This window comes from Homarus americanus, unplaced genomic scaffold, assembly GCF_018991925.1.
Source record: "Homarus americanus isolate GMGI-L3 unplaced genomic scaffold, GMGI_Hamer_2.0 scaffold28, whole genome shotgun sequence".
NCBI classification, from domain to species: Eukaryota; Metazoa; Arthropoda; class Malacostraca; order Decapoda; family Nephropidae; genus Homarus; species Homarus americanus.
Genome location: NW_024742238.1, coordinates 8,699,223 through 8,722,825, shown reverse-complemented (window position 1 = coordinate 8,722,825; position 23,603 = coordinate 8,699,223). Strand labels below are relative to the sequence as shown.

General features: G+C 37.6%; 1 protein-coding gene across 5 annotated transcripts in view; it reads left to right on the top strand.

Annotated features, from left to right (window-relative positions):
- Positions 1 to 23,217, top strand: part of LOC121876614 (long-chain fatty acid transport protein 4-like) — a 60,360-nt gene extending 37,143 nt beyond the window's left edge. For all 5 annotated transcript variants that reach the window (XM_042381886.1, XM_042381887.1, XM_042381885.1 and 2 more), the window contains 9 exons: positions 5,489 to 5,603; positions 6,775 to 6,861; positions 7,321 to 7,395; positions 11,393 to 11,510; positions 17,227 to 17,370; positions 19,478 to 19,615; positions 19,797 to 19,954; positions 21,191 to 21,344; positions 22,278 to 23,217. In XM_042381886.1, the coding sequence (XP_042237820.1) occupies positions 5,489 to 5,603; positions 6,775 to 6,861; positions 7,321 to 7,395; positions 11,393 to 11,510; positions 17,227 to 17,370; positions 19,478 to 19,615; positions 19,797 to 19,954; positions 21,191 to 21,344; positions 22,278 to 22,435 (1,147 nt within the window). In that variant the 3' untranslated portion in view covers positions 22,436 to 23,217. The remainder of the gene's footprint in view (positions 1 to 5,488; positions 5,604 to 6,774; positions 6,862 to 7,320; positions 7,396 to 11,392; positions 11,511 to 17,226; positions 17,371 to 19,477; positions 19,616 to 19,796; positions 19,955 to 21,190; positions 21,345 to 22,277) is intronic.
- The last annotated feature ends 386 nt before the right edge of the window (positions 23,218 to 23,603 follow it).

The following is a 23,603-nucleotide window of genomic DNA, read 5'->3' as shown; positions in this document are numbered from 1 at the left end:
TATTCCCAGAAGGGGCCACTTTGAGGATGAGTTGCTTCAGGGATTTGACAGCAGCCTCAGCGTGGCCGTTGGACTGCAGGTAATGAGGCGGTGACAACACATGCCGGAACGCAGCAAAGTCCCGGCTTGTGAACTGGGGCCCTCCGTTGGTTCGCAGGCGTACAGGAACGCCCACGTAACGGAAGTAGTGGCGGAACTTGCTGATGGTGGCGGCAGATGTCGTATCATTACCGCACTTGATGACAACCGGCCAACCAGAGAGACGGTCGACGATAACCAGGAAGGACTCTCCTGAGACACAGAAAAAGTCGGCCGACTCAGACTTAAGGGGCGGGTGGGGTTGTCGTCACTCATGAAGGGTTCCTGCTGCTGGCTGGGTTGTAGTACTTGGCGGGGCTTACACGCCTGGACAGCATTGGAGATGTCGGGGTCGATGCCAGGCCGGAACACAGTCTGTCTTGCACGCCGTTTGGTGGCCTCGGCTCCACAGTGACTGTCGTGGAGGCGAGCCAAGGCGTGGAGACGTGAAGCAGCAGGGACAACTACCGAAGGAGAGGTGTCACTGGCCAGAGGTAGGGGTAGGGCGGCAGCAGGGTAGTTGCTGCTCCCTTCGTGCACCCTGTTGGCGTATTTTACCTCGAAAATCGGTGTTGGGAAGTCCTGGGAGATGATGGCCAACTCTTGGCAATGTCTGTAGGACAGCAAAGGAGTCGGGACACCATTATGCACGTCAATCCAGGCTTGACACGACTTGTTGCCAAAGGTGACATGTGCATAGAGTGAACCTAGGACTGGGGCCATCTGTGAACCATCTGCCGTGACGCGGAGGTCCTTGGGAGGCGGTCCTAGATCACTTGGAGAGAGCCCCAAGCATTGCAAATGCTGGGGACCGATGACCGTAGCCTCAGCGCTGGTGTCGGACAGCATCTCGAGACAGGATGACACACTGCCGTAGGTCACGATGACGCTGACGTGCTGGGGAACTTTGGTCCTGGGACGTGAGGAGTACACCCTCCTAATATGGGTCGGGCTTTGTCCAGGGTCGTTGTGCCTCTGATTTGGCGACTGTGGGTGGCCCTCACTGGTGGAAGGGCTCTGCTGCTTTCGCCGACGCTGTCCCTTGGGTTTTTTTGGTCGGGCAACACTTGTCGTAGTGGCCCAGACGGCCACACACATTGCACTGGACGTGTTTGGCTGGGCACCGTACTTTCAGTGACCAGTGGCCCTTGCGGTCAGAACTGTCGCAGGTAGACTTGGCAGCTGGACACACCTGTGTTCCGTGCTGCCTACCACAGCTGTTGCAAAGGGAGCCGGGCGTGGGCGTGGTGGGCGTAGGCGTTGGGGCAGACTTCTTGTATGGCTGTAGGGGGAGCTCGGATGGCAGAGGTAGCACACCTGGCAGCCTCGTAGGAGCGACATACTGTCAACACATCCTTAAGAGGAGAGGAAGAGTCAAAGGAGGTGAGGCGTTGGACAAGCTCCTCGTCCTTAACACCCATCAGGATCACCTGCTTCAACTGGGTCTCCTCGCACTGCTGGTGATTACCGGGACATATGTCTATCTCTTCCGAGGCTCTCTTGAGTCGTACGTAGAAATCATCAAAAGTCTCGCCCTCCATCTGTCTACAGCTAAACACTTCCCTCCTGCGGAGAGCTTCATTCTGCTGACCATTGATGTGCCGTTCTAGAACATCCAGTACCTCCTCTACAGACAACAAAGACGTCGGGGGCACTTGCAACGTATGTTCCAACACATGTTGTGTTCCCAAAGACAGGCACATACGTAGCTGAATGAGTTGTTTGGGCTGTGGCAAGCTCTGGAGATCCACCATTGTAGCATAATCAGTCCACCGTCGCCACCACTCACGAAAAGTCTGGAAAGTCTCATCTGGCTTCAAGGTGGGTGGGGGTTGGACAACCACTTTGGTAGAGGGCGTTGACGAGGTATCTGAGCCAGTCGGTACCGGAGTAGTGGAAGGGCCAAGGGCTTGATTAGCAGTGAGGCTAGATATCAAAGCTGCAAACCTTTCGTTATCTTCCAATCTCCGTTGGTGGTCCTCAGCACATATTTTTGCTTCGTCCAGACGCCGCTTCTCCCTCATAAGCTTCATCAGAGCAATTATCTCTGAGGACGAGGCTGAGGGTCGAGGGGTGTGGCTGGGAGATGTGTTGGGAGAGGGTGGGGCGTCGCGCACTGACTGGTCATCCATCTCTGTAGAGCTGTCATCCGTCTAACTCATCCGGGCGCTAGGGACAACCCTGCGTGAGGCCCGGGGCATAATTACTTTATCTGTATATTGTATCTCAAATCAGTGTTGACCGGTCAGCCCGTCGTATCAACCAGATCTGAGACAACAAAATTAATTGAATACACAGATAAGTAACTTATATATATATATATATATAATATATATATGAAGTAATGACCGCAGTCAGTGTGTTAGTGCGTGGGTTGGTGTGTGTAGGCGCGGTGGAGTGCGGAGGGAGGCGGTGGGGGGTGAGCAGTGGGGGTAGTTACCCTCCAGGCAGCCGGGGACGGTCGCGCTGACTCCTCACAAATGCCCTATATCAGCCTTCCACCTTAGGGAATCCTTTAAAACAAGGACACACACTTTAACACTACACACACACACACGAGGGGCACTTAAAGACACTTCACAGGAAATTGCGGTCACTGCACACTGCTCAAAACTCGTTGGTCATTCAAACAAATTTTTGTGGGAGACAATGGCACGGATGACGGAGTTGACGGAGGAGATCTACCGGTCTTGATTTCACACGAACGCACTTATTTCCACTTAATCGATCACTTGATACTCACTGCGCCATGGAGATGTTCGGGGTACTTGGTTCCAACTACAAGGGCGAACATAAACACATGTAGAGTTCTGTAGGTTCTTATTAACGGAAATATACAAGGTGCGCTTACAAGCGCGGGTAGTCCTTACACTCCTATAGGGGTCAACTGACCTCACTCTGACCTCTCAGGCGACATGTGGTAAGTGGTATACTAGCAGCTTCCAGATGTCGCCAGGCACATTTATCTAAGCGTGTGGTGACATGAAACGGGCATTACCACACGCTACTGACTAGAGAAATAATGTGTATATATAGAGTACATACATGGTATACATACAACATACATAATATACATACAAGGGCGACATACCCATGTACGATCCCATCCACTCTGCATTCTCTTCCTTGTGTAAAAAATTTTCCCTTTAGTATTCAACTTACTTGACATGCCCACTCTTTATATGGCTGATTTACACATATTATAGTGAATATTTGTGACCCAAATTATTTTTTACTAGAAAAAAAATATGATGAAAATCCTTAATACAGTACAGTAAGTCCTCTCTTGACGTCGTCCCGCTTAACGTTGTTTCGGTACTACGTTGCTGAACTTTAGAGACTAAAAATTTGTTTAACGTCCCGGTGATCCGATACTATGTCGTTTTGCATTGTCACGGACTACTTTCTACGGCGCATCACCCATTTTTGTGTGGCTGCGCTACGCTCTCTCGGCTCGGCGCGCTGCCCTCACTCGCAGAAAGTCACAGCGTCCCCAAGCGACGCCAAGCCAGTCTCTGTTACGACTTCACATCATTCGTGTGTGCTTAAGTGCTTTTGTTTTAAAACTGTACTCTAACCATTCAAAATGGCTTCCAAGCGCCCATCAAGTGCTACTGATGCTAGTATAGTGAAGAGGCAACGTAAGACTATTACACTTGTAATGAAAATGGATGTGTTAACCTGATTTGAAAAAGGGGAATGTGCTGTGGACAAAGGCGCTGTGCTTGATATAACCCCCACAACAGTGCGTACTATCTGGACCAACGCTGACAGGATTAACGTTAGTGCTGGAAATGGTTCTTCTCTGAGTGCTACTAAGACGACTTGTACTAGAAGCACTGTGATAGAAAAGGTGGAAAAGATGCTGGCAATGTGGATGGAGGACCAGAATCAACGCAATGACCCTGTGAGCCTTATGGTTATCCAACATAAGGCCTGATCGTTGTTTGACGACATGAAGGAAACAGAGGGTGAAGGATTGAAGGAAGAGACCTTTACGTCCAGCCGAGGCTGGTTTCAACGATTTAAGCATCGGCATAACTTCCACAACTTAAAGATGACTGGTGAAGCTGCCAGTTCAGATACGGTTGCTGCCGAGACATTCCCGCCAACAACGGAGGATAAGCAAACATCAACGGAGGAGGAGCAAGCAGCGGCGGAGGAACCCCAGTCAGCGCAGGAAGCAGGAGGAGGCGGCAGCCGCAGAGTCTCAGTGACTCACCACCCTCCTCCTCTCCCACCCTCCTCCACTCCCACCCTCCTTCTTTGTTTCACTACCCACCACACACTCGCTCTACCACCTCCGCCCATCGGTGAGTATCAATACAAACTTAGTACTGTAGTTCTATTTACTATTTTCTACAAAATTGGCAATGGTTTTCTGTATATGTATCTTTTTTCATGGGGCAAAGGGAGGCTGGGGAATGTAACTCCCGTATTCTATCTATTTCTTATGGGGAAAATTGATCCGCATAACGTCGCGTTTTCAGGAACATAACCCCGATGTTAAGCGAGGACGCCCTGTACTTACAAGTTAGCTGTTCAATTGTGCCTGGCAGTGCAGCGGTCATTATTACACACCATTCCTCCCCCCCCCTCCCCTACCACTTACAACCAATCAGTTCCATCATGTTACTAACGTGTAGAGCAACTTCGTTTATTCTACTATCCTGCAGGCCGCCACTCTGTTGGTGGTGTTGGTGAAAAGTGACCCACATGGTCACTTTGGACTATGTTGGCATACAACAGATCGAGTCTGTTATTATTTCGGATCCAGATATAGTCTGTTATATCGGGGTTTACTGTATATTGATTATTGTTCATTTTCACTATTCAATGTATAAATGCAATAAATAGATAAAACTTAATTGATTTTATACATTTTGAAGTGTTATGGACAAAAATATTATTGCTATGCTTAATAATAAATAATAGTGGCATGAGAATCAAGCATTGAGTACCCATGAACTCAAATCATTCATAGGGATCCTTAAATGAAGTTCAGATTAATCAGGCTGGGGTAATGACAACTGACTGTTTTAGTCCTTTCTCATGGCACATGTACCTGTAGTACAGTTGACATAGAGAGATTGAACACCCAGCTAATAATTTGTGATTCTGAATTTGGTACTGAGTTAAGTCTTTTAAATATAGACTAATGCCTTTGTGCCATAATGCCTCCAATTTTAACTGCATGGAGCAGCATACATGCTATGAAAGATTGTAGATTTGAGCCCCTCCAAAAAATATAATCCCAATATTTATGTGTATCATGAATTTGTTTGGACAATAGTTAGTCTGGATTGTTATATTGTAAAAATAGTATTTATTTTATTAATTTATTGGAAGCATTTGAAACATACTTCAATTTCTGCTCACATTTTTAAAAATTATTTGTACCACCTGACAGGTACATGTTCTTCTGTACTGCTGTTCACTTCATGGCTGGACTGAGAGATGATGATGTGCTCTACAACCCACTTCCTCTTTATCATTCTGCTGGTGGTATGGTTGGTATTGGACAGGTAAGTGAAGAAAATAGAACAATGAAAGTTGATCACTTTTTTCATTACATTCACATATCATATCCATTTACAGTATTTACAATTTTATTCACACTCCTGTACAAGTAGTGTACATTACTATAGTATTACTGAAAAAGTGGTACAGTAATAGTTTTGTTTTGTTTTACGAAGTATTGTGTTATTTTTGGGTAAATTCAAGAGTTTGCTTTTTAGCCAAACTTACCTTTTATCTTGGATTTTAAATTAATATACAGTATGTACTGGATTGCATTAGGAATTTAGTTGTAACATTAAAAAATTTAAAACTGGTACTCTGTACAGTAGACAGGACTACCCATAGCAGGAGCTGTGTTATTATTAAATACTGTATGATGAAATATAATTGTTTCAAGAAGAATTAGCAGGACCTGATTATAAGAAAAATATATGTACACTAAACTGTACTTTTATTTACACCTAAAAACATGCTTCAACATAGTGCTGTATTCAAAAAGTACACTTGGCTAAAATGAACGAAAGTGAAAACTTGGAAACATTGGCAAAATTCTCATTAGTTCTAGGGCAAAATGCTCTTTTGTCATGGAATTAGAAGTCAACAAACAAAGCTGCCTTAGGAGCTTATTTATAACATTTGAGTTAAAAACTGGCATTTGAAACTTATCAGGAAATGGGTAATTATTAGATGAAGACAAAGGCCGTTTCAAAATCAATAACGATAGCCAGATGAATTATAGTACGTCACCCATGAGGGTCATACATTACAGTGGTGGTAATAGAATTTTGAGTAGTAGTAGGATTTGAACATTAACAGGCTAAACAAGGTTTAAGAGAACTGGAGATATTTTAAATGCATGTCTCTTAGGAGGTGAGCATTTCTGAAAATTTATTTATTTTTTTTTATGGTGAAAGATGCAACTAAAATGCCAATTGAAAACCGAGTTATACCTGGCACTTGATAGCTAAACACAGTAAATATATATTTATTTATTTTTACTGGCTTCTGGTTTATATTTGCTGTCAACCACTCCCTGGCAAGATATCTTGTGCAGTCTCCCCCCTGCTTCATCCCAATTCCTACTCTATCTCATGCCCAGCCTATGATTTGACATACAGATATATAGTTTAAATACCTGCATCCCTGTATGTCCAAACATTTCTTCTTTTTGGACAGGTGTTGGTGTTCAGCAATACTGCAGTGATCCGTCGCAAGTTCTCTGCATCTCAGTATTGGGTTGAAGCCAAGAAATATGGATGTACAGTAAGTTTTCATATTAAGCTTGTGCCTTCACTCCTGAATCCTTTACCCACTGTCATCTGTAATTCCCTAATAATTGGTATCCTTATGTGTGATTATCTCGGTAATTTTAGGGAAACCTTATTTAAAATTTTACCTCTTTTCAACATTGTCAGCTTTCCCTTTATAAAACAAAATCAGAATCTCCCTTAATCAATTTGGTGTTGACCATGAACCTAACATACTCGTAAGAAATCAAAGGCTGTCTGAAGTGATGATGGTAAATTAGGACTTTATTTTGGAAGAGGAGCATCGTAGCAGAACATTTCAGATAAAGCAGTTAAGAGAGTTTCAATGAGAGTAAATGAAGGGAGAGTCTGTGTTGATCTTGACTCTGGACACCTTGCAACATAGTGTGAAAGATCTTGCAGAGGTGAAGTAGAAGTAAATAAAAATAATTAGTAAATGTGTCTTCCCAAACAGGTTGCCCAGTATGTAGGAGAGATCTGTCGTTATCTCCTCAATACACCACCAATGCCTGAGGACACTCAACATAAGGTATGCATTCCCTGAATTTTTTCACATAGCCTCTTGTCTAAAGCAGACTGCTTTCTGCTTAATAATCATTGTATTTTGTAAATTAACCTTACATGGGTATGTTGTGTGATACTGTTTATATTGTATTATACTGTACTTCAGTTTTAATTCTCAATATAAAATGATGGGTGAACTAGGTTGAAATTGTGGGGGCAAGTTATAGAAGGTGATTACCACAGCAGAACCCATCTGGTAAGGCATTTTGAATGAATGAATGAATGAGAGGAAAGGAGGACACCCATGTTGCTCTTTAATATGACTGCCTGGCAACAAAGTGGGAAAGGGGATGTGAAAGAAAAATCTTGCAACAATATATTTTAAGGGTAATTGTTTGTACATTCAAGGTCTAAAGTGTCTTGAGTCAACATAATAAATATCCTAAGCAGTTCAGAATTACACCAAACAATTTGTCTTTATTCCATTTAATTGGAACAGTAGTTGCATTAAGAGTTTGCCAGTTATAATGAGCATTTTGAAGGCCTACAAAGGTCTACTGATGTTTGGCAAATGACATTTGTTTGATGGATGGTGTATTAATTTAACTAGGTGACAGCTAAGTTCAGCACACATGGTATAGTACTCTAGTTTTATGTCCAACATTCATTGCACATTATCCATCCAACAGCATTGTCCAATGTTAAAGAAGCTTGCTGACCATGATCATTATGTCCTATTCTGGTAACAACATGCCTTCGTTTTAATGAATAATTTATTTGGGAACCTCTCCAATTTCAAATTGCCTTATTACATCCAACAGGGAGGTACTACCGCCTGGGAAGATATTGGAAGCATAATGTGTTGTCTAATGGTAGACCCTGCTGCTATATGGCATCACAAAAATTGTGACCAAGTCCCAGGTTGCTGATCTGACTTTCTGCCTCATTTACACACAATTGCAGGGTCTCAATTGTTTCTCTTACTTGACAACACAACATAGTACAGTACATATAGCATTTCTCACTATTGATTTTTTCTTTTCATTTTGTATTTCTTTATTATTATTATTATTATTATTATTATTATTTTTATTATTTTTATTATTTTTATTATTATTATTATTATTATTATTATAATTATTTTTATTATTTTTATTATTTTTATTATTATTATTATTATTATTATTTTTATTTTTATTTTTATTTTTATTTTTATTTTTATTATTATTATTATTATTACATTTTCGCCCCCCCTGGCCCTGATGTGGGTCAGTGACCTGTGCCCGGGTGGGCTAATACCCGTAAAAAAAAAATAAAATAAAATAAAATAAAAAAAATCGCCATTAACATCATAATTAATTTTTTTCAAAAGCTAAAGGATATTTTCTAAAAGAAATAATAAGATAAATGTTGCATGTTTGACATTAAACCCTACGCCCCGGGCTAGGGTGCTGCTGGCTGTACTTCCCACGTGGGATAAATCGAGAAAAATCAACTTTTCGAAAAATAATTTAAACCTTTTTAAATAATAAAACAATATAAAAGAAGTAAGAAAAACTATATATTGACCATCTAGAAACTTCCCAGGGGCTGCAGTGGCGAGGGAGATAAGGGGACAGTGTTTTGACGGTTAGCACTCGTGGTCACTGCGCACTTAGCGGCCATTTTTTGCTTGCCTGTGTCCGGGATGGCCAGTAGTGCATATATTTACTGATCATAATACTTATTTCCTATAAATAATTCATTGAGAATATTTTATTTGCATTATTTTTCATAAAAAGTGCTCGGCAACACACACGCAGTCTGTCGCCAGGCTGTCTGGCTGTCTTTGTGTTGGGTAGAGCAAGTAATGCATAGAAATAGTTATCGGAATAATAATTCCACAAATAAATAAATTTATAACATAATCATAGCATTATTTTCCACTAATACTACACTACAATACAACTACACTACTTTTAGCAATATTACTCTGATACAACATGATAAAATGGACAATCAATGAAAATAAAACAAACACAATTAGGTACTTGCATTCAAGAAGCTTCCCTGTGGCCGAGTGTGTGGCGTGACACGCAAATAGTCACACTGGAACCTGATAACCCGCGCTGGGCATTCAAACAACCCTAGATGGACGTTCTGGAACGTCAACCGGGGCGTAGGGGTTAATAGATACTGTGATAATGCTTGTCAGAGTTCAGAAACGATTATTGCTTAGCTCTGAAGAGTTAGCAGCCTGCCGTATGGACACAATTGTCTTGCGCTATCATAATCAGTAGTTAGTATGGATCCAGCTTTTATATTTACAATAATTTCTTTTTTAATTACAGGTAGTTCTGCTATAACGCGATAATTGTGTTCTTGTAAAATATCGTGTTATAGAAAATCGCGTAATAGAAATAACAGGGCTTATGGAGAAAATAGGGTTAGGTGCAGATTACTCGAAATCGAAAAAATTTAGTAGTTAGCCTAACACAAAGGATAGCACAGTCTAAATAAATGTTACATTCATATCTAATAATGAAATCATACAGTAAATTTAACACTTTACCTTGAAAAAATATGAATGTAACTTGATGGGGGAGAAGGGTGATTTTGAGGTTGATAACATCAAGCTTCTCTTCAAGTGTTATATCCTTTCTTTTACGATAATCACCGGGAATTCTATCATCAGAATGCTTTTTGGAGATATTCTTCTTTACCATATTCACAGTTAATACCACAAAATTGGAGAAATAGTAAGCAAAAATCGCGTTATAGCAAACAAGCGATCGCGTTATACAAATATTGTTCCGAATTCATAAATCGCGTTAGAGCAAATTCGCGTTATCAAAACACGCGTTATAGCAGAACTCACTGTACTTAAAAGTACAGTACTGTAATAATAATGTGTTTAAATAAGCAATAAAATATTTAGTTTTTTGTAATTCTGGAGTTGGGCTGGGTAGAATTTAGTCTAATGAAAACAGCAACTAGGGGATTCATTAGCCTACGGAAAACAGCAACTTGACATAAAGGACATGGGGTGATTTTTTGAGCCATTTTTCAGATAAAAGTGCATTTTATATGCCATAAAATTAACTACGTAGTTATTAAGCATATTTTGGCATTTCTTTTGTACTTCCAGCCCCAGTTCCTATTTACCATTGAAACTAATGATACAGTACTTGTTTATGTAGTTCATGTTGACCCATATGTAATTGGTCCCTAAACTACATTTTGGGTGGCTCTACTGTACAGTATTTTATGTTATTGTTTATTGTTTTGATGTTTGTCTAGTTCATTTACTGTACGGATATGTAACATTTTTGAAGTTAAATAATTTTCTGATTGTGAAGTACTGAGATCACCTTTCTCTATTCCAATTATTTCCATCAAATTTTACCCCTGCCATACACGAGGTTTTCCAGGAACATATCCTTTGTGTTGGATGAGGGACTGTTGTACCGTCATGCATCCATTGTGTTGGATGAGGGACTGTTGTACCATCATGCATCCATTGTGTTGGATGAGGGACTGTTGTACCATCATGCATCCATTGTGTTGGATGAGGGACTGTTGTACCGTCATGCATCCATTGTGTTGGATGAGGGACTGTTGTACCATCATGCATCCATTGTGTTGGATGAGGGACTGTTGTACCATCATGCATCCATTGTGTTGGATGAGGAACTAGTACCATCATGCATCCATTGTGTTGGATGAGGGACTGTTGTACCATCACGCATAATTCTTCAATCTTGTTATACACTTCTGAAAACTGATTTAAAATTATATTAATTACATTTACAGGGTCATTTGTTTCTTCAAAGTGATTACCTACAGTATTAGTCTATCTCTGGACTTTTTTTTAATAACAGGGTGTAAAAGACCACAAAAACAACTGCAAAACAAACGTGTTAATCAGTTATGAGATGTGCCTGGGATGGGAAATACCTGTCTGTAGGGCTTGCCTTGTTGGATGGAATTATTGTGTTCACATTTACTGGTTACATAATTTAAATATTCTCTCTATTTGTCAGGTGAGAGTGATGTTTGGTAATGGTGTGAGACCTCAGATCTGGGAACAGTTTACTGCCAGATTCAATAACCCTTGTATTGCTGAGTTTTATGGAGCTACAGAGAGTATATCAAATATTAGTAAGTATGGTATTGATAGTTTGTGGATTAATTGTTTTTACATCTGATAAAGCCATGTTGTATGTATGAAACTGTATGTACAGGTATGGGGCTTTGATCCAGCATCCCAGTATAGTATATGGAACTCTCCAAAAACTGGCTATACTGTATACAATATTCTGGAATGAATTAATCAAATGATTGCCAAACAATTCCTCAGGTCAACCAAAGAAATTGCCAACCATTCCCCACTTGTGAGCTACCGTATATACCTGTGTGTAGTTCGAGTTTTAAAGACCAAATTTTTTGGCAAAAAATTGGGGGTCGACCTCTAAATGGGTAATAGGTTTGTTAGGTTGAAAAATATTTACCAGTAACTACCAGTAAACAATGGAAATGACACACCACCAGCTGTGAGTGTCGGTACAGTTGCCAGGGCAGATCTCTTGCGTCATCATAGCAAGCCCAAAGTAGCCAAATGCATGGTATGGTAGCACAGGACGATGTAAAACATAAAGTATTCATTTTTTAAAGTTTATTTATAGATACATAAATTTTTGTTCATTACATTTGAAACATCAATCTTTGTTAATTAAATTTGAAACAAAAGAAAACTACGATACCGTATTTCTAAATTCCGGGTATTTTCATTAAAATATTGCATCACAAGTATATTTTACCTTAACTGTGACTGAATGAATATATTCTCGGAAACAAATATGGAAATGTAATATTTTTGCTGAAATGACGTACGTATTACAATGGAAAGTGGGATAAAATCATGACGAAAACAATGACTTTCGCTTTCTTTGTTGTTCAAAAGATTTTACCGTAATCGCTTTTCGAATGGTTTTCAGTTAAAAAACTGTTGTATTACAATATTATTCTATCCTAATTCACTTGAATAAATACTATGATACTATATTTCTGAATATTTTCATTAAAATCCATCAAAATCATTTTCCTTGTCATCAGCACCAAACAACTACTCCCAGTCCTCTCCTTGAACAGTATCGTCATATGGATCAACACCATTATCAGCCATAGGATCATCAATATCTTCATCCTCAATCACGCTCTCATTAGCCTCATAATCCCACAACAAGTCGTCTTCTGTTCCATCAAGAGCATTCGAAATCCCACATTTCTTAAAAGATTTCACCACAATTTCTGGTCTGATTGCGATCAGGGCGACCAGGGCTCTGCCGTATCAGCTAGACGGTACACTTGTTTTTTTAATCGTTTTCAGTTAAAAAACTGTTGCATCACAAGTGAATTAGGATAGAATATTATTGTAATACAACAGTTTTTAACTAAAAACCATTCAAAAAGCGATTACGGTAACATCTTTTGAACGAAAGAAAGCGAAAGTCATTGCTTTCGTCACGATTTTATCCCACTTTCCACTGTAATACGTACGTCATTTCAGCAAAAATATTACATTTCCATATTCTCAGAAGTAAATACAGTAGTAGTTTTGCTGAAACGTAATGTATTTCAATGTAAATTAGGATAAACTACATGAAAACAAAAGATTTAACCTAATCTTCCAATGTTCAAGATATGTTACTCGTTTTTTAATAGTTTTCGTTTAAAATACTGTACTGTTATATTAGTGATATTCTATTCATACTGTGCTTGATATAATACATTCACGGAAATGTAATATTTTTTGCTGAAATGACGTACGTATATATATATATATATATATATATATATATATATATATATATATATATATATATATATATATATATATACAGTATATATATATATATATATATATATATATATATATATATATATATATATATATATATAATATATATATATATATATATATATATATATATATATATATTTATATATATATATATATATATATATATATATATATATATATATATATATTATATATATATATATATATATATATATATATATATATATATATATATATATATATATATATATATATATATATATATATATATATATATATATTAATAGTTAACCCTCACTTTACGCGGTTAATGTAACCCGGAGGGTACCGCGGAAAGCGAGAAACGCGTAAAGTGAATAACATAACATATGGGATTAATTGAAATGGAGTCCAGGCCGATCCCCAAACTCCACTTTTTGACGACACATAACTATGTTGTAGTAAAAATAACATCTTAATTTTATGATGGTACATGCACACAATTAATACTTAAGAGAAATAGAGAAATACAGTCGCCAAGTTAATGTCCATTCAAATAATGGACACGACTCCCTCCCCCTCTTCTCACACTACACTGCTGGCTCTTCCCTCTGAGAAATTTTGGGGGGAAAACCAGGTATAGTAATAAATAATACCTCAAACTAAAGTTAGGATAATATAATTGACATTGCTGGATTCCTTGTAAGACCAGGAATATTTTGAATATAAATGTCATATATTTTTCACAAAAGATAACATACTTACTCACATTAAACATTTTATCTAAAAATTTTATGTCTAATGCAAAATATATGATGTTTATATTCAAAATGATCACCAAATTGTAAGAATTCCAGCAATGTAAATTATATTCTGGCCGGGTAATTTGTATGAATTTTATGAGCTAAAATAAAAATCTTCAGTTAATAAAAAAAAAAATATTCTTCACACGGTAACAGATGGTCGGTCGCCGGTCCCTCCCTCCCTCCTCCCCCCCCCACCAACGTCCCTACTAGATAAATGTGTGGGAATACCAGACTGTTTACCTTTTTAGTAATAAATAATAAATCAGACTAAAGTTAGGATAATATAATTGACATTGCTGGATTCCTTGTAAGACCAGGAATATTTTGAATATAAATATCATATATTTTGCACAAAAGATAACATATTTACTCAAGAGTAAACATTATATCTAAAATTTGTATGTCTAATGCAAAATCTATGATGTTTATATTCAAAATGATCATCAAATTGTAAGAATTCCAGCAATGTAAATTATATTCTGGCCGGATAATTTGTATGAATTTTATGAGCTAAATTAAAAAAATTATACTTCACCGTGTAAAGGGGTACACCCACCGCGGAATGTGAGCATCCTGGGTTCTGGCAGGGCACCGCGTAAACGTGGAAACGCGGAATGTGGGACCGCGTAAAGTGAGGGTTGACTGTATATATATATATATATATATATATATATATATATATATATATATATATATATATATATATATATATATATATATATATATATATATATATATATATATATATATATATATATATATATATATATATATATATATATATATATATATATATATATATATCTCGATCGATAGATAGATAGATAGATATAAAAAAAATTTCCCTTTTTTTAATATAGTTACATACACATACAGTGGTCCCTCGGTTAACGAGCGCCTCGGTTAACTAGTTACCTTCCATAAGATTCTTAACTTCGGTTAACGAACAATCCCTCGATTAACGAGTTTCTTACGAGCCAACCTGAACATGTTTTCGCTTGCATTTGGCGGTCCACCAGCTGTAGTATTAGTCCGCCAGTACAGTAATCGGTTCTAGGGTTTAAATTCCTTACCATTTTAGTAAATATCAAGAAGTTTATACTATTCAATAATTTTAAAAGTTTAATATTAAATTTTTTAGTAATTTTAACAATTATTGAACATGCCATCCAGCCTGCCAACACACCATACATGCGTCAGTCTTTGTGTCTTTTCAGTGGAGGTAACATCTTGCTTGAGACTCTCTTCAACTAAATGCTTTTTTTTTGTGTTTGCAAGTAAATTATTGGTAATTTTGAAATTTATTTTACATATTGACAATATATAATGCAGTGCAGTGTTGATTTAAAGAACATAATTTTGAATTACACCAAGAGAACTAAAATTTTATGGGTGAAATGGCGCCATGGGGTGACTTCTCTTCCACCCCAATGCCTTCTCTTCTCCTCCACCCCCATTCTAATTCCCATCATCATCATCATCATCCAGGAGCCTTCTACATACACACCTCAAAGTAAGTTTACTTTTCTACCTTTTTTGTTGAATTTAGGCAATTTTCGGTGAGCTGGAACCAATTACCCCAAAACCCATTGAAACAATGGTTTCGGTTAACGAGCAACCTTCTAGAACGGATTGTGCTCGTTAACCGAGGGACGACTGTACAATCCTACAAATGTACAGTGAAAAATTATTAAAAAAAAATTATCATTAGGTATAAAGTATATTTTAACTCATATTTTTGGGTAGATATTTGTAATTTTCTTCAATTCTTTTTTCACATACACACACGATCCTACATACAAAAAATGCATAAAAAATAATAAGGTATCTAAGTTATGAAGTTTTAAGTACAGTGACCCCTCGGTTAACGAACTCAATCCGTTCCAGAAGGTCGTTCGTTAACCGAAAAGTTCGTTAACCGAAACCATTGTTTCAATGGGTTTTTGGGTAATTGGTTCCAGCTCACCGAAAATTTCCTAAATTCAACAAAAATGGTAGAAAAGTTCACTTACTTTGAGGTGTGTATGTAGAAGGCTCCTGGATGATGATGATGATGATGGAATTAGAATGGGGGTGGAGGAGAAGGAAGAAGAGAAGGCATTGGGGTGGAAGAGAAGTCACCCCATGGCACCATTTCACCCATAAAATTTTAGTTCTCTTGGTGTATTTCAAGATTATTTTCTTTAAATCAACACTGCACTGCATTATATATTGTCAATATGTAAAATATATTTCAAAATGACCAATAATTTGCTTGGAAACACAGAAAAAAGCGTTTAGTTGAAGAGAGTCTCAAGCAAGATGTTACCTCCAGTGAAAACAGAGAGAGACTAACTCCTGTTTGCTGTGTTAAGAGGCTGGATGCCGCGCATTAAACTAGTCACTTTACCTTCAATTATGTTCAATAATTGTTAAAATGACTAAAAAATTGAATATTAAACTTTTAAAATTATTGAATAGTGTAAACTTCTTGATATTTACTAAAATAGTAAGGAATTTAAGCCCTAGAACCGATTAATGTATTGGCGGACTGATACTAAAGCTGGTTGCCCGGTCAGTGCAAGCGAAAACATGTTGAGGTCGGTTCGTAAGAAATTCGTTAACCGAATTGAAGATCCTAATGGAAGGCAGTTCGTTAACCGAAATTTCGTTAACCGAGGCGTTCGTTAAACGAGGGGTCACTGTACTGTATGGATTTCCACTGTAAAGTTGTGTGGAGAGGTCAGAGGGTCTGTAGTGCAGAGCACCTGTTGTTAGAGGAGCCAGCCAGGCAGTGTCCCCAGCTGGGATGGTTGGTAAGGTGAGCATTGAGATGGGCAGCGTCCCTGAGATTGGGATGCAGTGTGTACACTGATCATTGACTTGTATAATTTTTGCTCTTTTAATGCTTTCATTATTGCTATTTATGTGCTTCTGTTATTGCTGTTTATACCTCTATAATTTTAAGTTTTAATGTTACAGTTTACAGGTAAAGATATTTTTAGGGGTGAATCTAGTGATCTGAACAGAGGCTTCCTAGCCAGTTACAGAGGGATTACTGTATATTTTGTACATTTTAGGCCTGGCTATCCAAATTCGGGAAGAACCCATTATTGTGATAACCCGCAGGTTCCAAGCATGCTGGATAAATGGTCCCATGCCTGTATGTTGGAGGAGGTTTTTGGAAAGTCTTAATCATATCAGATCTAGCTTGATTCCCTATTTATATTCTCTTCCTGTCCCTTTTTAGTAAACATCGAGGGGAAGCCGGGTGCTTGTGGCTTTGTGTCATTGCTTTTCCGACATGCTGTGCCTGTCTACTTGATCAAGATCGATGAGGAAACTGGTGAACCTGTCCGAAACAAGAATGGGCTCTGTATTTTATGTGAACCTGGTGAGAATTTTTTTTCACTTAGTGATAAAATTTGAAATTTTAAATAGATAGATGCTACTAAGGAGGGCTGGGAGGTGTGAGTGAAAGATAAATGCCTACTTGGCAACAAAATACAGTGTGTTTCTACACCCCATGTGGTAACCCGTGTCTTCAAATGGCCAACCTATATGACCTCCAGCAAAGCTATCCACCAATCACATCCTTTGCTAAACCAATACCCATTAATTCATAAACAGTGATACTACTACTGCAACATTGCTATTTGGAGACACAGGTTACCACAGAGGTGTAAAAACACATTTTCACAACTGTATCGGTATTCATAATGTCTGGCGGTCATAATTATTCTTTTATTTTTACACATTGAAGTTCCCACTGGCCACTACCAGTCTCATTTCTCCCTATTCACAAATGGCCCCTACTAATTACCAGTGTTGTCACAAAAGTTTGGAGTCTTTTTCCTGAACTTAACCCCCAGGCTTCAGTATTATAACATATGCTTACAGGACTTCGATTCACATCATATGAAGTATTATAATTTCATGGTACTGTTTGAATTACCATGCGGGCCTGACTAGAATTTGTTACCAAGTAGGCATTTATCTTTCACTCACACCTCCCAGCCCTCCTTAGTAGTGCAGTATTTTAATTTTTGTGATGTATGGATACCACTTGTTTCTACCCCCAATGCCCAAGTGCAAGTATAGTAGGGTCTTGACTATAAGCAGATTGATGATGATGATGATGATGATGAGGATGAGGATGATGATGATGATGATGATGATGATGATGATCCACAAAGAAATACAAAATGAAAAAAAAATCAAAAGTGAGGAACAATATATGTATGTTGTGTTGTCAATAGTAAGAGAAACAATTGAGACCCTGCAATTGTGTGTAAATGAGGCAGAAAGTCAGATCAGCAACCTGGGACTTGGTCACAATTTTCGTGATGCCATGTGGCAGCAGGGTCTACCATTAGACAACACATTATGCTTCCAATATCTTCCCAGGCGGTAGTACCTACCTGTTCGGTAGCTGCCTAATACCTACTGGAATTGTTGGTGGTACAAGCAGTGAAATATAGACAAACACAAATACAGTAGATAGATAAATATACAGTAAAACCTCGCTAAGGCGGACTAATTGGGGGGAAGGGGTGTCCGGGGTAGGAGGTTGTCCGCCTTAGAGCAAATTCTTACAAAAAGACCTATATTTAAAAAAAAAATAAGTACTACACCAGTGTATCCAATTTTTAAGTATGAAATACATGTTTTTTAAGAAAAATTATTTAAAATAAAATAATGTACACAAACTACTGTACACTTACCCAAAAAATGGAAGGCAGATCCAGCTGGACATGCCTCTCAGTTTGAGTGCTTTGAAATTCCATATTCAGCTCATATTTGCAAGGGAGCAGCACCTTTTTCTAGCTTTTCAATCACCTTTAACTTTTCATTCACTGATGAGATTTTAGGCTTAACTTTCTCACCATCCTTACAGACACCAAACTCTTTCTTAGGGGCCATGGTTAGTGTCTAATTTTTCAATAATAATGCACACAATTTGTTTATACAGTGCAGGTATGCACACAATTTATATACACTGTCGGTGTACACACAATGTATATAGATAGTGAAAGTATACCCACAATGTATATACCCATATACAATGCAGGTATACACACAATGTATATAGACAGTGCAGGTATACATGCAATGTATATATATATTGGATGTATACACGCAATTTATATATACAGTGCAGGTATACACACAATATATACTCACAGTGCAGGTATACACACAATGTGTATACACAGTGGAGGTGTATACACAATGTATGTAGACAGTGAAAGTCAGAACACAATGTATATATGGTAGATAGTGCAGACATACTGTATTTATCAGCACTTAGAAAATAATATACAGTAGTAGCATATTCAACTGCACATAATAAGTAATAATTTTGCATATGATGCATCTGTATTTTCCTTGGTTTAGAATTGGACCTGCAAAACTGGTGTGTTTAATTCGTGCATTAAGTGGAAACCAGGTTTGACCACAAAATGAATAATTTGAGTATCAGTCCTTCATTTTTTCCACAGGTGAAGCTGGGGAGTTTGTGGGAGTGATCAAAAGAAATGATCCAATTCGTGACTTTCATGGTTATGCTGACAAGAAGGCGACAGAGAAGAAGATTGTGAAGGATGTAATGAAGAAAGGTGACACAGCTTTCAGATCTGGTAAGTGTGATGTTTTGGGGTATAATTTTACTACCTTGTCTTTTTATGTTATAAAAGGAAACAATCACTTGAATTATTTGCCTCTATGGTCTTACTGTTCCACCCATTACTCAGTATGGGGACTTGTTACTCTTTTCATCATTTGAAAAGTTTATTGTGTTGATGCCTTTTTTTTTTACAGGTGATATTCTTGTTATGGATGAATTAGGCTACATGTACTTTAAAGACCGTACAGGTGACACTTTCCGCTGGCGTGGTGAAAATGTTTCCTCAACAGAGGTTGAGGGAGTTGTCTCCAAAGTTGCTGGAAATAAAGATGCTGTTGTGTATGGAGTAGAGGTAATATATTTGTGTTTTAATTACGTATAACATTGGCTGATAGTAAGTGGTTTTATACAGTATAGCTTTCTTGTGAAGGTTGATAGGTGAGAGGTACACTAAAGTCTTTAACAGCCACACAAAACCTGCACTAGTGACCTCTGGCAATGAGGAAAAAGTTTAACTGCAATAGGGGCAACTTAACCACACGTGATTTTTAAAGTAGTATTTTTTATTTAAATTTTTATTTTTAGACTTATAAAGCTTTTTGTATTATATATTTATCATATCATAGTTTTATCTTATAATTTTCCTCATTGCCACAGGTCACTAGTGTAGGTTCCGTGCAGCTGTCCACCGGACTGAATTTAAAGACTCAAAAAGGTTTTGAACAAATAACACACCACAAAAAACACCAGCATAACACACTAAACCACACTAACTTGAGTACAGTATTCACAAAGTAGAGCCTAAATACATAAAACACAGGCCTGATAGATTTCTGGTGAATTGTCTATAATTACAGTAGAGAACTCTGTCCTGATGTTCAGTGGACTGGTGAAGACAGTACACCACCCAGAGGTTGATTGCAACTGAGGGATAGATCAGAAAAGGGTTAGTGAACTGACCAGACAAACAAGTCAATGCCAACGGCCTGATGGTCAGTCCACATTCCCTATATACACCCCTAGGTGCTCCTTGTACAGGGGTGGTTTTCCCGTCAATTACCCTCATACAGTGGAGAGTAGTAGTGTTGTTAGTGGGATTAAATCAGTCGTTGAATCGTTGACAGGAGTGTTATAATCCGAGCTTGGACTAAATAAATCTACCACGTGGCCGAGGAGGCAAGCAGTATGCCACAAATGGTTTGGGCAACACCACTTGTTACAAGTATAAAACAGCCAGACTTTGGTTAGAATTTCTTGAAACAGTCCAGATAAGCAAGGTTATGTCCAGCCCCCTTTCCCCCATAGATTTTTTTTTAGATGTTTTAATTGCCTGTATGTTGGCCTGGCAAGTTATAGCTAGGCATGAACATACCTAGGTATAAAGTATAAAGCTAGACGTCGCATTCTGGACTATATCACAAAAACTGGTTTTTAGAAAAAAAGTTTTTTTTGTGGGGTGGGGGGGAGGAGGACTTATGGCCTTTTCTGGACTGGGGTCTGCCCCATTTAGTCCAGTGTATTGAGATACTCTTGTATGTTACAAATATTTATTACAATTTGATAAAATGCATAATTTCTGACATTTTAGGTGCCAGGGGCTGAAGGTCGAGCTGGGATGGCAGCAATTGTTGATCCAGAGGATGAACTTAACTTGAAAGCATTTACAGAGGGATTGACAAAGTCCTTACCACACTATGCCCGTCCACTCTTCCTTAGAATACTTAAGGAAATTGACGTTACAGGTTCGTGTATTAGATATCTGTTGTTTTAGACATTTATCCCCTAATTGAAGTCAGTGTAATACAGAAGCAAAAATATGTGAACCTGTAAAAGGGATGTTAAGAAATTTTAGATAAATATTTATTTATAAGTCATTATGTTCCATAAATATAATTTTTACTGCAGGTACTGTTCTGTACAGTACATTATAAAAGACTTAACATTTCAGAGATACTAAGAAAAAACAATGCATTTGATAGAAACTTAGTGACACTGTTGAGTTTATTTATAACCGAATTATTTTAAAGTCAGGCAGCTAAAGTTTGAGTTTCCTAAGCAGTCAGACTAAGATTTAGGAGAACTTCACATAGTTGATGTGACTAATTTAAACAATAAGTAAATCTCTTCAAAATCAACAGTAACCTTGAAAAGAGATAACTAGAAGCCAAGACTGTTTTCCCTCTTGGACAAGGAGAGAGATCAGGTGAAGCATTGGTGTTGTAAAAAATAAATACACTTAGTCATTTAAAGTATAAATGGTCAATAATGTCATGGTAGTTTGGATCCTAGATCAACTGCCTTGTGGGTGCAATTGCTTGAGCCATCTATTTCTAGGCTTGACCAGAAAATAAAATTTCTGGATCAATCCTTAATTGATATTAATTCTTTGAAGAGGAGTCCCAAGAGAACTACAGCACAGTATAAGGAATTTTTCTCATAGTACTACTGAAATTAGTATTAAAGGTAAATTTTACTGAGATGAAAGTCAGTGGCACCCAGAGTATGTGCAGGAAGGGGGCGAAAGCTTTTGATTAATTTTCTATTTTTTAAAACTCTTTAACATTTTGTTAGTATGGCAGCTCTCTCAAAGAAAGATAGAGGTACAGTATTAGCCTTATTTTGTCCTGGTTTTTATGTTATATCACATTGTTATTTTTATTATTTATTTTTTCAAGGTACTTTCAAACTGAAGAAGTTAGCCCTCCAAAAAGAAGGCTTCAATCCAAGCACCATTAAAGATAAACTGTTTTACTTGGACAATAAGCTAGGGGGCTATGTGGAACTTACTGACAACCTCTTCAACAAAATAGACAGTGGAAGAGCTGGTTTGTAATTTCAGTACACACCAAGAAATGTTGTGTCTTGTTTCTGAAATCAAATAAGAAATGTGTTTCTATATTCTTCATTTATGACAACTTCATCTTTTATTATATTTTTTCTTTCCTGTGCTTTACAACTCTTCTAGATGTTGGTTGTCACCCCACCTGTATTTTATTGAAAATACTGTAGCATAAAAATCTAAAAATTTTATGGTTGTTGACTTTATAGATTTTACTGCTGGTTGCCTTATTTTGCATTAAAGTCAAATTTTGTATCATGAACTGTTAAAGTTTGTACCATAAGCTGTTAAAATTTGTACCTGTACTATGAATTGTTGAAGTTTGTACCATGAACTGTTAAAGCTTTTAATGGTAAACAGAAACTCCAGTTCTGTATAAATGTATTTGATGAGATATGATATATTAGTTTATAGATACTTCTTTTAGAATTACCATACTCACATCACAGTGTCTTATTACTTCAAGTACCAAAATACTACATGCTGCATTCTTGTATGAAAATATTGTACAGTACAGTATATCAGTATATAGTCATGTGCAAGTGTGCTCTATGTATGTTGCTGTGATTGTGTGTGTGTGAGAGAGTTCATATTTGAGTACCAATTTGTTTATGCATGTTATTACGGTAGAACGTTGATATAACATGAAATACGTTCCAAGAGAGGTCGCTTTAAACCGACTTCGCACTAAATCGAAGTGTTGTTTCAATGGAATAATTTAGTTTGGTACTTGAGAGAAACACAAAATACTAAAAAAGACTGAGAGTCTACCCAGATGCACCTCAGCCCATCTAGAATAAACAAAACATTGTTTTTTGAATATTATGTTAAAACAAACACTCATAAATCAACACAGCTAAAATTATGGGATGTGAAATGGTCTGTGTACTACCGATCAGCTGATGGGAAGGTTGGGGGGGGGGGAGAGGTGAGGTGATATGTTTGACAGTTGATGCCAAGGTCTAGTGCTTATTTATTTATCTGTCCTTAAGAGTGACTTTTAAGTTTTTCTCTTATAAAATGTCACTGAACTGACATGGGAGAATATAATTAACATTGCTGGAATTCTTATAAGATAGTGATTAGTTTGAATATATGCATGCTATAGTTCGTATTAGACATACAAATTTTAGTTTTAATTAATTTTATACAAAGGGCTAAA